The sequence below is a fragment of the Morone saxatilis genome, unplaced genomic scaffold, assembly GCF_004916995.1.
Source record: "Morone saxatilis isolate NCDOM2014 unplaced genomic scaffold, NCSU_SB_2.0 Contig5, whole genome shotgun sequence".
NCBI lineage: Eukaryota > Metazoa > Chordata > Actinopteri > Moronidae > Morone > Morone saxatilis.
In genome coordinates, this window is record NW_023340095.1 from 3517872 (window position 1) to 3534795 (window position 16924).

The following is a 16924-nucleotide window of genomic DNA, read 5'->3' on the forward strand; positions in this document are numbered from 1 at the left end:
TGCTCTGTTTATATATATATATATATATATATATATATATATACTGTACATAGTCATTATGTCGACTGTAGACATTTGTATACTTGGGAAGATTTATATGCTGAAATAAATTGTTAAACAAGATGGTCTTGCATCCGTGTGTTGGGTTCTTTACTGCTGAAGCAATAAAATGAGAATTTCATTTAGAGCCATATCATACCATAACATACCCAATCTTGATTTGAAACTGCTGATGGTGCACTAGTGACATAAAATGTTTAGTCAAGGCCAAACCAAGCTACAGTCGGCTTCAGCGTTAAACACTAAAGGGATAGCAGAAATATGTGGATTGCTGTCTTTCTGGTGGGGAGATGTGAAGAATACATCAACTTCACACATGTCAGTGTGTTTATTATGTAGCTGAAGTCAGGACATGGTTAGCTTAGCAATTAGCTTAAAGATTAGAGGAAGGGGGTGGGTTGGACTGTATGTTATTTTTCATAGATTCCATAGATTTTCATTTCACGATTACAAAAATGAACCCAGGGATGTGATTGGATTGTTTGATTTTAAATCAGTAGGTGGTGACAACAAAGGTAAGGTTGTAAGATTTCCATTCAACAAACTGAAACATGGATCCCAACCCCGCAAAAGAAAACATCAAAAAGTTGGGCATTGTATTTGATGACTATTAAAAAGATGTGAGGCTTTACAGCTTTTGTACTATTATATCAAACCAGTCTCATTGTGAAAACAAAACTCAAGAAAGCTGTGCATAGTCACTTCACCCAGCTGTTTATTATAGAAGTAGTTCTAATACTTAACATACTTGAAACCATAAATTGTGCATTTTATATCTGTCTACATATTTAACAAGGCTAGCTGTTTCTTTATGTAGTCTAAAAACATGGACTCTCTGTACTTAACACACACACAAGACTGATATCAGAAAGCAAATATGTGTAATTCCCTCACAGTTGAACTTTTTTTGCAGTAAAGTGTGACAGTGTATCTAGCCTGCTGGGATCTCAGCTGAGTACAAATGCTCTCACTCAAGTGTGATTTTCTGAGAGCATTTAAGATTCAATTAAACAACATCACATACTGAGATATCCCATAACAGTTTGCTTATGCTTGGCTCAGTCTTTGTGTGTTTACTGGAATGAAGTTGTTCTCCCATGAGATGTGCATTGTCCTATCCAAAATGACTACAGAGTTAACATTTGTTTCAGATTTTAGCTGCAACTGTGGAGCAGTTTTAACTCTATGGGAAAAAATCCTGAATAATTAGCTTGTGTAAACATCAGTTTAATGGCTGGTTTACCATCTGGCAAAGGGACAACAGTCGGAAAATATCCTTTTGGCTGACGCCAGCAGACTTATAGTGATGTTGATCAATGTGTGTTGTCCTCGTAAAAAAAAAAGTAGACACATGACTGGCTTCACTAATACACTTTAAGATGAGGTTCAAAGTTCATCCCTGACTTTGGAAACAGCAGCTGAGACAAACAATGTCACCAAACTAAAAAGAAATTTGAGAATCTACAATTCTATGACAACTAAGCAAACTCATTCTGCTGATGAAGACTGTGTGATTTGATTGGAAGCTTCGGAACAGACTAATTGGACAGTGTGGTGATATTTTTTTCTCAAACTTCAAGATGTCTGCAAAGAATTAATATGTCAGAGACACTGACAGACAGTGCTGCTGATGAGCAGATTGCCTTCTCACAATTCTCATAGCAATCAAATAGAAGTGTAATGTTGTGCCATGACAGAAGGTGATAAAGAATATTTTATCAGCCCAGCACATCAAAATAGATATGAGTTATACAGGCTGATTGGACTTCCTTCTCAAGGAAATAAGACTCCAATGTCAATCAAGCATTATCTGTATACAACCATAGAGGAGAGGTCTGATCAGCCAAAATAATTCAAATAAAACATTTAAAACCCCTTTAGAATCAGGGTAGACTGTACACTTTACACACAACTATTCTGCCTGTATACTGTAGTTACTATATGATTGTTGTTCTTGGTGTACTGTCTTGGTGGCATCAGGTAAACTGAACTGGAGTCAAATTCCTCATGTGTGCAAGCAAAGGCAGCTCATAATCTTGATTTGTAATTGCATGATTACTGTAACTACCATTTGAGTACAGTATGAAGTGCATAATAATTAGTTATTCACTTAAATAGTTGCTGGTTCAGAACACAGAAGGCTATCATGTGCAGAATTACTTCTTGGCAGGGCAAAGTGATGTACTGGAGCCTCCACTGGTTGCATAGCAACTTTAAGGTAACTGCTCCCATCCAATATATAGTTTGATGCATATAACTCCCTGTTTTTGTTTTTTATACAGATTAACAAATGAGATATAACATGTTGATTTGTGAGTTTGGAGATGCTGTTCAGCAGATTTTGTTCCCTTCAGACAGAGCCAGGCTAAAATGTTTGACATATTTTCTGTCAAACAGCTTTTCTGAACAAAGCTCCTAACTATTGGTTATAGCCCAAGCTGATTCCCCCCTGTTTCCTGTCTTTATGCTCAGCTAAGCTAACCAGCTGCTGGCTGCAGCTTAATACATGTCATACAGACATCTCTCAGCAAAAGACCAAATAAGTGCATTTTCCCAAAATGCTGAACCATTCATTTAACAATGAATCTAATGTCTACTGCTGCTAATATCTGCTTTAGACTGGGCTATTTAATACCCTTAGCACACAGCATGACACTTTTCTTTGTCCTTAGGATAATGTTGTATATACTCCACCCCATTATGTCGTGTAATTTGTCACTGGTTTGTTTATTGTCTATCCTAGTTTGCTCCACTACATCTTGTTCTACCTCTATTCTTATCTCACATCCCTGTACACAAGTTGCTGCGTGTCACATTTCTTTGCATAGTCATAAGTGGAGTACACTGAAAAGCATTTCACTACAGGTTGCACGTTGACTGTAATAAAACTTTGGCCTTCATGAAAACCTTGACAATACTGTTTTTCCTTTGATGAGTTTTGACTGAACTTGAATAATTTGTTTCTTTCAAAACCCAAAGTGTGGATAGGAGGCTCATTGGCACTGATGAAAAACACCTACATTAACTCTGGTGCTTCAGATCCTGCAGATTTAAGAGTTTCTGTCCTTCAGCAGAGTTACCATCTGTTCGGCCACTGAGGCTTGTGAGTGCAGGCACTGATTAATGCACACAGACATGCAGTGTTGAGGCAACTTCACTCTAAACAAGCAGATCTTGCCTGCTAAGACATTAATGTGCGTGTCCCAAGGCCATGAAGTGTTTAGATGATTGGGTTACCAATCCTCTCCAATAATCAATCCTGCAAACAAATGTGGCTGATTTTGTTCTCTGCTGTAATGAATGTTCTATGTACCTGCACAACTTGTTGTTTTTCATAGTCTTTCTTTATTTATAATCATCACTAGAGGACAATCACAATAACCCCTAAACCTCAACCCTGCCCTTTCCCTTTTAAAACAGCAAAAAGAACAAGAACAAGCATTACAAAATCCATCCTAAGAAGAAAATCAACAGCTGAAAGAAAAACAGAAAAACAATCAAATAAAAAAGAAGTACAAGACATCCAGGTCAAATCAATCCATCCCCATAGACTAAACTATCTATGAGATCTGACATCTCAAAAATATATTTATGTACACACTCTGCTGTATTGTACTGTACAAAATGTGGCAACACTTGACACATTCCCTGTAGACATGCAAACACCTTACTGACACTGTAAAATTGTCCATCTTAGTACACCCATTTTCATTAATATCCACTGTAGTTAATTATTCATTTCTTGAAATAAGAGAATATCCAGGAATAGGGAAAATGTCTCTTGACTTCAACAAGGTTCTTGAATCGGGTGGAGACGTGCGCACCACTTGTTTTAAGAAAAGTACGATTTTAAGAAAACAAATGACATATTAAGATGGAGAACTTTAGCAGCGTGGCCTGAAACTGAAATTACTGCATGGTCATTATCCATTATCTTAACATATAATTCATAACTTATTCATGACCATACAGCTGACATAGTGTTGTAAGTGTTTCAGATACTAAACTGACTGCAATGCTGTGTCTCGAGGACCTGAGTTGACATAGGTTAACATGACACTGCTAAAGGATGACTACCACTGCCAGCAAGTAATATTACAGTATGTTGAACCTTATAAGGCATTGTACATGTCTACACAAGACCCCTGTACAATAAAGTGTGACCTATAAAGACTGTTTTCATTTAGGGTGGGCAATGGCGGAGGGTTTTCAGCAGGAAATAGCACTTATTCAGGATCGGCTCTGTTGTGGTGAAGTTGCGTGACTTAACATTTCGCAGATGGCTGGAGCATTTCCTTGTGCAACAATACAACAACCAAAGGAGAGGTGAGATCAAAAGTGTACATCTGTGTTCTTTTCTTCCCAAGTGCTACCACAAAGGAGACTAACATGGCAAAATGAGTGAAGCCGAGAGGACAAAAAGAACCATGCACTTGGTAAGTGTGGATGACTACAGCCCAGAGAGCCTGCAAAAGATGGAGGCAGTCTTCCGTGCGCTTTGACGAGAAACGGAGCGTCCCGAAACTGAAATGACTTTATGCTAGAGGGCAGTTCCCGTCTCAAGTCCCAGCAATGCAAGTGTCACTGTCGTGTCCTTCAGTTATCTTTTCAACACATTTATACACCGGCATACACAGTCAAACACTGGAGTGCTCACATACACACACACACAGGCACACACACACACACTTTTAGAGCTTTGACAGCTCTAACCCAGTCTCCATGTCCGGCGAAACACTTGGTCCAAAACACGAAAGGCCTTGACGGATTTTAGCTAAATTCTTCAAGCTCTGCCAAAGGTCTGACCCTCGAAGCCTCCTGCCTACTCCTCCTCCTCCTCTTCCTCATCAGGCAGCGGTAGTAATTCCTCCTTCAGACACTCCCTGTAGAAGCTGGTCAGTGTGGCATAGAGGTGCTGGCGACTCTGTTGAGACAGGAAATGGCCCTCGTCTGGGTAGATCTGGTGGGTAAACGGTAAGTAAATTAATGGACGGAGGTTTGTAGACATACAGGGTCGGCCTCTGTACAAATAACCTCCACAGGACTTTGAAGTCTTTTGTATCTAACACTAACTGAATAACTCAGGGGGCGAAAAGGGGAATGGTGTTGGTAAGGGATGTGCACTGCTGCTGTCTGGGCAGTGTCTTTTTAGATACTACCACTGGGGGGTGCTGAAATTCTACAGATTGTTTCTTTAAAGCTGCTCTGATCATTATCTTTATAATGACAAAAGATTAAATGACTAATGAGTATGAGTAATGTAAAAGGTATTGCTCGTACTGACGAGGAGAATTATGACCCAAATCTGGAGTTCCCTTCAACTTTGACATCTAGTGTTGTAGCGTCTTTCAGCTCATTGTTTTGGTTTCACAGCCCGCAACCTTGATGTCTTTGTTCACTCTTACCACTCTCATAGCCTCGTTTCCAGCTTAAAAGCTCTATAAACTGTACACGACCTGCACAGCAAAAAGACAAACTAGCATTTAGAAGCTACAGAAATAGATATTTCCCTTAAGAGCTGACGGAGACCAGAAAAGGTAAGCAAAAAGGTTTAACACAGGTTAAATCTAATATTTGTTTTAATCAACAAGAGATGCTGGCTCAAAAAACCTTAATATAATACTTGGACAGTGGACATTTAGTGGTTAGTGTAGTTTAGTTTATAAGAGAGAGACGTGTAACACTAATACAAATATCCATGTTTCTTTACAGTCTGGCGACTGTGGTAATTGTCCTGAGCTATAAGGTAAAATCTGACACCACAGGAGCAGTGCACATATTATTTGGCAGGTCTGGCTCTGGAATCTGTAAACACTTCAAATCTAAATGTATTATTTACATGATTTTGTATGTGTTGCCGTGGCATTATACAAAATGTGCATTTCATCACTGTTTTTACAAATGCAGTATAAAGAATGTGCCTTGGTGTTGCTATCTCTGCGATACACACCTGCATTGAGTAGTTTGCTCCAACTTTCACAAGGTTCTTGACGAGCTCAGCAGTATGCTGAAAGTGGATGTTGGCTGGGAATAAAGAAAACGAAACATGTCAGCAAGTTTCAGCCTGAAACCTAACTGGGAAAAAGAAGAGACAATCAGATTCTAGAAGGATGGAAATATCTCAACAAATTCGACATGCATGATTCAGCAGCGAATGTTTTCCTCTGGAAATCCCAGCATCCATTAAGATAACCCAGTTTTCTTTTATCTTTTGATTAAAAACCATTTGCCTCATTACCTCCCAGGATTGCATGCTTCTTTGTGCTTAGCAGTGATGCACCACAGATACAGTATTTTCATTCTGTCACAATTTATTTTCTCTTACCATCCGCTGTGCCGTGCACCAGCATCAGTGTCTGCTCCCTAAGTGCTTGAACGTTCTGCAGCACACTGGAAAACTGCGAGGAAATCAGAAATGTGATGAGATAATAGGTTGATAGATGTGCTAAGTGGCATTGAGGAAGGCAATAAAAACATACAAAGTATGATGGAATGAAAGGCACTGTGGTAAATTACATTATATCCTGATTACATGCACACACACAGACACACACGCAGACACATTCATTTAATCCAATTAGAGATCTAGTGATAAAGTATCTCCCATTGACACTATTTTCTATGCTTGGAATATAACCATTTGAACCAATTGTGAGGAAAAAGATGTAAAATCAAGTCTGCATACAGGAAATGCAAAGCTGCAGAATACTGAAAGCAGTGAATTACTTCTTTGGGACAGATTTGTTGTTTGGTTGTTTACAATGTGCTTGCAAAAACGAGTTTTGTTCTCCCCCACTCCCTCTTTTTTATCATTGTGGAAAACACCTCTGATAGCTCAACATCTTGTCTGTGCGGGAGGCCTGAGAGAGCCAGGCAACCCATTTTGCAGCAGCTTATAAAAAACCTCCGGTATGTGATCTGACACACTGGTGCACACAGTTACCAAAGAGAGATGAGTGACAAAATCCTACAGAGCATGAAAAGACACAAGAAAAGGCAAAGCATCGCTGCCTTTGCCTTTGATAGCCGCATTCAGCAACTGTAGGAGCTTAACTGTAGGTGTGTCAGTGATGTTACGGCAAGCTGCTTTCAAAGATCAACGGCAAACAAGTGAGGGGAGGTAGTAAACACGCACCTGATATCTGCTGTCATCCCGTAATGGCATGCCAAGGTATCTCTCAGAGAACGCTGATGCTGTGCAAATGAGAAGTGATAAATTCTTAGCAGTGCCGCCGGTACACAGTGCTTCAGCTGCAGCTAAGTACTTAAACAAAGTGGAGTTCCTGTCCTCCTGTGCCCAAATGACATGCTGTCAGTGCGGAGGTAATGACACCTTGTGTAGGTGAAAGGATCCTCTGTGTCAGCTTAAGACTGTAAAGGACTCTTTACTCTGGTCTTTAGCTATAGTGCTGTAGGATCAAATTCATCTCACTTTTTGGTCAGTGGTAAACAGGTTCTTTATGGGCAAAGGCTTTGCACAAAGAAATTCCATATTATACTCTCTGCCTCCACACAAATGTTGTATCAATTTTTATACTTGAAAGTTGTACTTATACTTGACTTGCCAGATGGCAGCTATGAAGAGGGAAGGCTTTGTTTGAAGTTTAAATTCACCATGATGCAGGATTTACGGAGGGGTTTTTGTACTCACCATAGAGTTTCCAGTCTGTCACTGGTGACATTGCACAAGCACATTTGAAGAGGCTGTCAGTAGACTTAAGCATCATTAACGTAATGTACGCTCCATAACCCTGAACAGACAAACATAGACATTCATGCAACTTCAATGGTTAAATACTTAAAGATAAAAAACCATAAAAAAATAAACTCAAATTAAATCATAAGAGTCATTCACTAGAAATGTAAGAAAATAGCCTATTGAAGGTCCAGTGTGTAACATTTAGGAGGATCCATTGGCAGAAATATTCATATTTCTATTAGTAAATAATCACTTGAATATAGGAATTGTTGTGTTTCGTTACTTCAGAATTAGCCGGTATTTATCTACAGTGGACAAACCAAAGACTGGCTGTAGATTGGGCCTTTCACAAGTATTGTATTGTAGTTTCTCCTACACAGTTCACAGCCTTCACTTCTCAATCCCAGGCCGTCAAATACAGATGCAAGCGGTATTCAGTTATTTGCCAATTGCCACTTAATCCTACACACTGGTCCTTTAAAACAAAATTATAATTATAAAAATGACCTACTTTTGTGAAACTAAAAAAAATAATACATAATTTTGGCAATGAGTAAACAAGTATATATTTTTGAAAAGCCTATTGATTCATACAGTATACTCAACATGGATTTTCTCAGCAGCAGCAACATGCAATATGCATATGGTAAAAATAGCTCAGAGATTGAATATATATATATCTAATTATAGACGAGAACATGGGCTCACCTTTCCAAACACCGCTATCCGTGTCCGATCAATATATGGAAATTTCATCATGTATCTGGAAAAGAAAACACATACCATATGAGCTATGGTTCATATTTATGTTAATATAATCTGAAACTTCAGAAGAGCAGAATGTTATAGATCAGGCATGATTGATTTTCACAGGAGCTAATATTGATACTTTTACTTTTATCTATCAATGTCATTATACTTGTTTTATTATTTTCATATCTAATTATTTACTGTATATTTGACCTTAAAGTAGAGAAGTTGTGTCACAAATATTTTCCCAGTCACATCTGGTGGAATAATGGAGGATAAGTGAAGAACTGCTTGTGTGCCAATCATCTGGTTGAAAAAAAATCAATACCAAAGATTGTTGTGGTCATATCAGTAATATTTGCTAATGAATGCAAAGTAATAAACACAAGTAGTTTCATGAGGTCGATGTAATCCTTCCGACAACAAGCTTGAGGTTAAGCATTACCAGTAAACCAGTAAACCTTGGTTTGAGGATTTCTCCCCAGAATTCCCTGAAGAGCCAACTTGACCTTTAAGAGCAGCTCTCACATTTACATCCAGCTAATAGCACACAAGGTTTAACCTACATCTGCTTCTACTCCTGCCACACATCTGTTCATTCTGTGAAATCCTCACATTTCAGTTATGCAGTATTTTGCAAAAGCCTGTATAAATTTGATATGTTTAAATTAACTTTTATCCGTGTGGAATCATTTTGTGGAGTAGCAATTAACGAGTGAAATGAACAATACTTAATCTGTGAAATAAAAGGAAACTGGCTGAAAATTGTCTGGAAATTAAAAAAAAAACAACAAACGGGAGCAGGGAGAAACACTTTCCTGCTGGTAGATGAGGAACATCATAGCAGAGAGAACATATAATAAGGGGAATCTAGTGCCACATTGACAAGTGCAGACAATGGAAAGAAACTGCAATCAAAATCAATGCCAGCTTTATTCCTCTTGTATGCATCTCCAGAGAATGAAGAAGCAGCTGTGTAACTTTCAGTAAAATCTTTGTTTGGAAATAAGAAAGCATCAGCTGCAAGCCATAAAACCTCCATTATTATATTGCTTCAGAAAACATATTGTTTATCCTGTAGATTCTCCAAAACATGATGTTAAAGCAGCAGTTGACAAAACAATTTCACCTCAAGTAGCTTTTCTGGAGCTTCTATCCCTAACACATGTACTTCATCAACATCTACAATCCCATGACAAATGAGAAAACTCAAATCTGCTGATGTAGATCAGGTGATATATTCAAAAGCTCTTTCCAAAAGATGTCTTGTCCTCTGTGTCTGTACATGTGGGCCCTTACTTAGGAACTTAAGAAACCTCTCGAGCTCTAAAATGTATTCTTTTGTCAAAAGGAAAATGATAATGAACTTATATTATAAGTTTAAGGGTAAAAGGGAAGGATTTTGTACTTTTATCTTTAACTTTGGAACAAACGGTTTTACCAGACTTTAATTAGACGAAAGAGTCAGCATGTATGTGACAGTTATGAATCTCTGCAGGGGATTTACTTGTACGAAGAGGATTTCATTAAATTTGTCAATTGAAAGCACAAAAAAGTTTGAAATGGAATAAAGTGAATCTGACAACGTACTCTACTGCTGCAATCTGGTCCTGAACATCAACAGTTCCCAGTCTCTGGTGAACCTCGTGCAGGATCCTCTGACCCTGGAAGCCGCTGCCCCGGCCGTCTAGACGAGCAACGATGACGCTGTCTGAGCTGACCAGCACAGAGTCCCAGCTGAGAGAGAAGCGGTCACTCACAGCCTGACCACCAGGGGCACTGTCACTGCACAGACATATAAAAATAAGGAACACTTAGGGAATCCCAATTCGCAAAATTAAACTGCTGTATTAAACTCTTGTTCTTCTAAAACAGCTTTCTTTCAGTTTGGAATTTTCTTTTTACTGGTTTATTATTCAATCACAGGGTGCTGCAAAGGTACCATGTGATTTACATAACATGGCCTAGTCTGTATGCAAATGTCACTATTGTCAGGAGTTTGATTACAACTGCGGCCTCAAACATTAAACACACATATATTTTCTGCTCTGTATTGCTGCTTGGATAAAAGGGTGGACCACAGGGTGTATCAGTCAGTTTATCATGCAGTATACATTTCTGACACATCCTGCGGTATGGTACATACACCAGCAGCAGTAGTCCATAGTGACGGGAATCAGAGAAGTCTGGTGGGTAGGAGATCTTCAAAGGTAAATCTGTGAAAACAACAACAACAAGAACAACAAAAGCAACTGTAACACCAATTCATTTGTGGTTCACAGTACAGTATAGAAACCAGTACTTGATTCTCACCAAAATGTTCCATCGGTACAGTCCTGAAGTCCATCAGCTGGATCCTTTTGTACTTCAAGGCTGCCTTTAGCAAAGAGTTGTTCTCAAGGATGTAGTAATCTGTAAGGATGAGAGGATTGTGTTTAAAGGATGAGTCCAAAAATTGCTGCCAATAATCGAAGTGCTGCTGCATACAAAAGACCCCTAATGACGTCAGGATTTGTCTTTCGAGCCAGTGATATAAGGAGATGAGATGGGAAGTGTAGGTAAGACGGATAAGATCTGAATATCATGGATCGTTTGTGACATTGTTTGATTTTGTGGTAAACGTAAAAGGGTTCGGGAAGCTAAACACATTCCAGGATTTCATCTATGTTGGGCTTATCTGTTGCAAATAATGGAGGCAGTTTTAAATTATGAGATTGATTAATATGACAAAAGGTACACGTGTTTCCAGCTTTTAAATCAAAAAGAAGAGTTTGTGAATCATGTCACTGACAAAAAAAAATCTCAAAAGCTGGATACAGTTTGTTATTTGGGAAAGGAAACAAATAATTTCCCTCTGACCTCAATTCAAACCATAACAATTCAGTACTACAGTTAAATTTGATGAGCACAAAAAACTTTAAAAAAAAGGTTCAATTTCTGAACGGCAGCTTGCTCGTCCTGGTCTCAAAAACAAGAGCCCCGCTATTTTCTCCACATGTAATAAACAATGACTCTCTGGTTTGGCCATTTTTCATTCAAGCCATCTGAGAAGCAGCTAAATGAAATGGAATTCATCCAGCATTTCTAATGGAAAACCCAGAATCAATAGACGTCTCATTATGAAACCGCCAGAGGCCTCAAGTTCCCAGCTGTGGATGGAGGGCCTATCCAAATAACCCTGGGCAAATTGCTTGCTTTTCTGCAGCACAGCTGTTAACTTTTTTCGGGGGAAAAAAAATACTGATAGACATACAGGGCACGGATAACAAGAAGAAGCATGTGTGTACAGTAGGTGTGTGTGTGAGTGTGTGTGCTGAGAGTGAATGCAATAATGTGTGTGTATGTGTGTATAGCCTGTGTCTTGATCCACGCCTGTGGGAAAGGAAGAAGAAAGAAAGTTGTAAAGGGAAGAAATCTAGATTTGTAAGACCCCCTGTTGACCAGAATCAACTGAAAACGAGATGAAGCTCATGCGGTCTTTTCTTCTCATGCTGTTGGCTCTGATAGCAAGACAGCTTCAAAAAGGAAAACTCATCAACCACCATTCAAGTTTTGCCTTGAGTACTTTTCAATAGACTCAAACCTTGGCTTCTGCAACCCCATTAAGGCAATCACTAAATCATCCATTTATACTCGAAAACTGAGAATTAGAGGTTTTGTGTGCAGACAAGACTGAGAGAAACTCTCTTATCCCCTTGTCTCCAGCAGAGTGGAGTATCGCAGTGGTCTCTTGTCTGGTCTCCCTCACAGTGTTAATTGTTTCAATGATGAACAAGACGCAAACTAAGTAAAAAAGTCACCAAAGAATAAAAAACTAAACAATGTGAGAATCGGACAATTGGATGAAATTAGATAATTATAGTTAGCTGCTCAGCGTGAAATCACTGAATAATGGGTGGGAACTACTGGGGAGACAGGGGGGAGCTCCTCTCAGTAAGATATGAGCTCCCCTGACAATCTGTGAAATTTTGGGTGGTCTCTAAAAGATTGATGATATACTATTTTTGCCATGCATTTCTTTTCTCTATCTTTATCACCATCGTTCATGCATAAAATTTGGCTATTATTGATGTGTAATTCATGAATCAGGGGGATTTATTAGTGATCACTAATTCACTTTAATAAAGATTCCAGAATTCATATTCTTGCCATTACCGAGTGTGGCAGTCGAGACAATATTATAAACTTCTGTGTTTCTCCTTGCATTTGATATCTTGATGGCAAACTTTAACCGTCTAACCGTGGTCTGTTTTTGATGTATTGCTCCACATCTTTTGCCATTTGACTGTCTCTTTGATCTGTGTCCATTTTTTATTCAATAGTGTATCAGCCCTCTTACAGTTCAAAAAAAGTGAGGTCCCCCAAAAGCCATGGCATCGTTCACACACTGGAGGTGGCGAGTGCAAAGTTATCATAAAACATAAAGCGACAATAGCCAAATTGATGGAAAATTCGCAAGGTTGAAAAAAAAAAACGAAATTCCCATAAGACTAAAGGAATTCCTTACTTGAATTATTGAGGCTGTGTAAGATCACAGTTGGTGCTCCAGGACCTAAAAGGAAAAAAACACTTGTGAGTGCAATTTAAACATTATCCTGTCACTCTATAATCCTCACGCAAGAGTTAAGTGTGCTTTGCATAGATATTGACGGACAATTTTACATTTCCAAGTAAAAACTTTGGTATTCTTCAAACCAACATAATAACATGACATCGTAAATGGTATTTTCTACATGCTCCACTAAAGCAGCTACACAAAATCAAATGCAGGCAGCTGTCTTGTTTTCTCTATTTTGCTTCTCACCTTCCCTTCCTTACCTGTATCAATTAGGGGTTAAAGGTCACTCACACTGGCTCCCTAATAGCCTCAGACTGTCAAATTAAGTCAGTTCTTTTCAATGTCCTTTTGCAAAATACTTAGTCAGAGGTTAATAGGATGGCAGGTTTGCTCAATGGCTCAGCTGCGGCTGAAATGCTCCCTCGGCAGCTGCAAAACACACTACACCACAACCACATTCCTCCTGCTCTACTTTCTTTGCTCTAAAACACAAACCATAGCTCTTACTTTATTTCTACACTTGCACTTACTGTTGGTATAAGCTGTATAAGCTTTGACCTTTGCATTCTTCACTACACTTGCTCATATCACACAGAAAAATGGTTTCATTATGTGCATGTACCTGCTTGAAAACACTAAACTAATCAAAAGCATTTTATGAGTAGAATTAAAAGGCTTGTGTTGCTCCTGATGAAATCAGGTGTCAGGACAAACTTGCTGAGGTTATGTGAACTTGGCCCTCTAAAGACAACAAGCTTTCTCCATTATTTTTATTGCTTTTGGGAAAGGGAACAGTGTTATTGTCCAATAAATCACCCCACCAAATGCCAAGAGCATGAAGTGTTTTCATCTGCTCGAAATAAATTGAAACCACAAACAATATAAAGAGTTGCCCTCTATTAAATAAGCTATTTGTTTCCCAATAACGCTACCTAAAGGTAATTATACAAAATACTGTGGCTAATTATTTTAATTTTATGCCTCTCATTTGGAATTGATGAGAGATTCATTTAAAACTGAATAGTTGGAGGGTGACATATTACAATGGGAAACCCTGACATCTACCAGATGAATCAATTAAAACACATAAAAAACTTTATAATCCCCAGATTCTAAGAGTTTTTTAATACGCTACCTGCAACTATCTGCAGTTGTGTGTCTTTTATAGTACAGAGAACTTTAACTCAAAGGTAAAAGCTTTAGTGCAAAGTTTAATGCACTCCAGTGTGTTTAGATGAACACATTTATATCTTTATGGATCTCACAAAGAAAAGCTGTATGCCGAAATGTAACCTCAGTTGGAATTCATATTATTTTACTTTCTGGGAAGAAGTAACCGTGACTACTGTGAGTCTGCTTTAATCTAATACATTATTATGATCCAAAACAAGTTGGAAAATAGGATTGCTGTAACGATTGCCAGCTCCTAGTATTCATTGTGCTGTCTGCTCCACTGTCCCTGTCACATACTGTCATTTCAGATCCAGCCACTCCCTCCTGCCCTGCAGTCACCTCTTTCCTGCCATCACCTCACCGTCTCCCCGCCCACCTGCTCACCTCGACCCCATTTCCCTCATTGCAGAATATATACAGGCCCATTTACACACTGCCAGATTGTAGAGTTTGTATGCGGTGTTGGGCTAGTTACTCAAAACATTTAATATATTATTCATCACTCTTTTCAAAAGCAATATTATTACTTGACTTAATTCTCCCTGCCAACAGTAATTATTTACACTACTAGCTAATTCTGGTACTCCCCACAATATTGGCAATTCATGCCAAACTGCATATGACTTTGTTAGCATGTAGGTTGTAACAGTTAGCAGAAAGATATCATAGGTGCCTGTTATTCTCACTCTACTGAGGAAGGCTCTTGGGTGAAGACTGCTACAATTTTATAGTGGTTGGTAACTTCCTTCATACTGCGGTGTTTTCTAAGTCATGCACACTTTTGAACAAGTCAGTGAACAATTTCGCAAAATCATTCTTGTAATTATACCTGCACCCTCATAGTCAATTTTTCCTGGAAATATGTGTTATTATGGCAGCTGAAATGCAGCTCTTAACTGCCACTTCACTAGAAATGTAAAAGTAGACACTGGAGGAGCCTTAAATCAGGATATTTGATGGCCTACCTTTACAGTGGAGGATGATGTGCTGGTTTGTGGGGCTGATGTCAGCATCGAAGTACAGACAGTGCGCTTTATTTAGCTCACATGTCAAACACCGTCGTGGGAACAGACCTACAGTTTTAACACTGAGGAGGGAAGACGATGAATTAGGAAAGTAAGACAAGGAGCACATCGAGGGTAATGGTGGCATTACTTTTAGCTACTAAAAATACACTGAAGAGACCACAGACAAAAATAAAACATGTCCAGCTAAAAAGTATTACCTGTGTAGACAACCTGATATAGAAAACTTAAAGGGATAGTTGGATTTTTTTTAAGTGGGGTTGTATGAGGTACTTATCCGTATGCCCTCAGTTTGGAGAAGCAACCAATAGTACTAGCATGGAAACCAAGCAATGTATTGTTGTGGATGGAAACATTTATTTTAGCTAAAAAAAAATTATATTGGTTTACATGTACGCTATATTCAGACTAGTTTCCCCAATTTGCCTTGCTGTCAGTCTGAAACTGATGTCAAAGCAGTCTGGTGGCTTTGAAGAGAGCATAACAGCTTCAGTTTCCCACCAGAAAGGAACGTCTGACGTCAGGGCAAAGCGGTGAAAATATAAAGGCAATATAAAGGTAATCTTAGACCAATATTGATTTTTCTGAAGTGGGCCTTTTTATGTGGCTAAAATTCATTTTTCTGCAGCCCCCGTCCACAGCTCTGCTTCTGTACTGGTACTCTAGTCTGCCCCTCCAAACTGGGGTCGCGTCGACTGCCATGTACTATAGGTAATACACTGACTATGGAAAAGAACCTCATACAACCCAATTGGAAAACCTGAACTATCCCGTTAAGAAGAAAACTGTTTATTCAATTGAATTCACTTCAATTTTATTTGTACTATTCATAACAAAGATCTCAGGACATTACAGAGACCCCAACAGTACCACCGTGAGCAAGCATTGGGACGGGGGAAAAGGAAAAACCGCCTTTTAACAGGCAGAAAGCTAGGACAGACCCTTCGGCTCCTAGGGGATGGTCATCCTGCCTATGAATTTGTTTTTTTGACCCAGTTGGGGGGAAAGACAGAGAAAGAGAAAGAGATGAGAAGAGAGATAGAAGAGAGAAACAGAGAGAAGAGAGAGAGAGAGAGAGAGAGAAACACAGAGAGACAACAGATGTACAGGAACAAAAGTAGCCAATAACTAACATTAAATTAGGTGACCGATGACCGATCATGAAATAAGACGATGACCATGGACAGCAGCAACGATGGGGGACCCAGCGAGCAGTGGGACAAACAGTAACAACCATAACTATAGCAATAATAATACTAATAATATATAATATAATAACGAACAATAATATCAGTGATTTTAGTTTTTACTGTCTCTGAGCTGCAACAATTAGTTGGTTAATCAATTAGTCAACTAACATAAAAAAAGTATTCAATTAATTGTTAAAAATATTTTTTTTACATCCCCTGATTCCAGTTTATCCCAATCTGACGATTTCATAATATATTAATTTTTATATATATATATATAATATATATATTTGCGGCTTTTTTCAAACTGTTTTCTGACCATGGTATAGGACCACAGCAAATTAACCAACAATCAAGAACATTATTAGCTGACGACTGGCGAAAAATGAATAATTAGCTGCACCCTTAAGCAGTGTAAACTAGAAAACCAAAGTTCCCAAAGAGGCATGCCTCAGTGGATGTCTGACTG

At 38.7% G+C, this 16924-nt stretch overlaps 1 protein-coding gene across 1 annotated transcript in view; it reads right to left on the reverse strand.

Annotated features, from left to right (window-relative positions):
• Positions 1-3472: 3472 nt before the first annotated feature.
• Positions 3473-16924, reverse strand: part of LOC118339039 (inactive dipeptidyl peptidase 10-like) — an 88865-nt gene continuing 75413 nt past the window's right edge. The window contains exons 15-25 of the mRNA XM_035676562.1: positions 15206-15327; positions 13017-13061; positions 10823-10921; positions 10656-10725; positions 10100-10294; positions 8468-8522; positions 7712-7811; positions 7196-7254; positions 6386-6458; positions 6011-6084; positions 3473-5020 (exon numbers count right to left, since the gene is read on the reverse strand). Coding sequence (XP_035532455.1) covers positions 4883-5020; positions 6011-6084; positions 6386-6458; positions 7196-7254; positions 7712-7811; positions 8468-8522; positions 10100-10294; positions 10656-10725; positions 10823-10921; positions 13017-13061; positions 15206-15327 — 1030 coding nt within the window. The 3' untranslated portion in view covers positions 3473-4882. The remainder of the gene's footprint in view (positions 5021-6010; positions 6085-6385; positions 6459-7195; positions 7255-7711; positions 7812-8467; positions 8523-10099; positions 10295-10655; positions 10726-10822; positions 10922-13016; positions 13062-15205; positions 15328-16924) is intronic.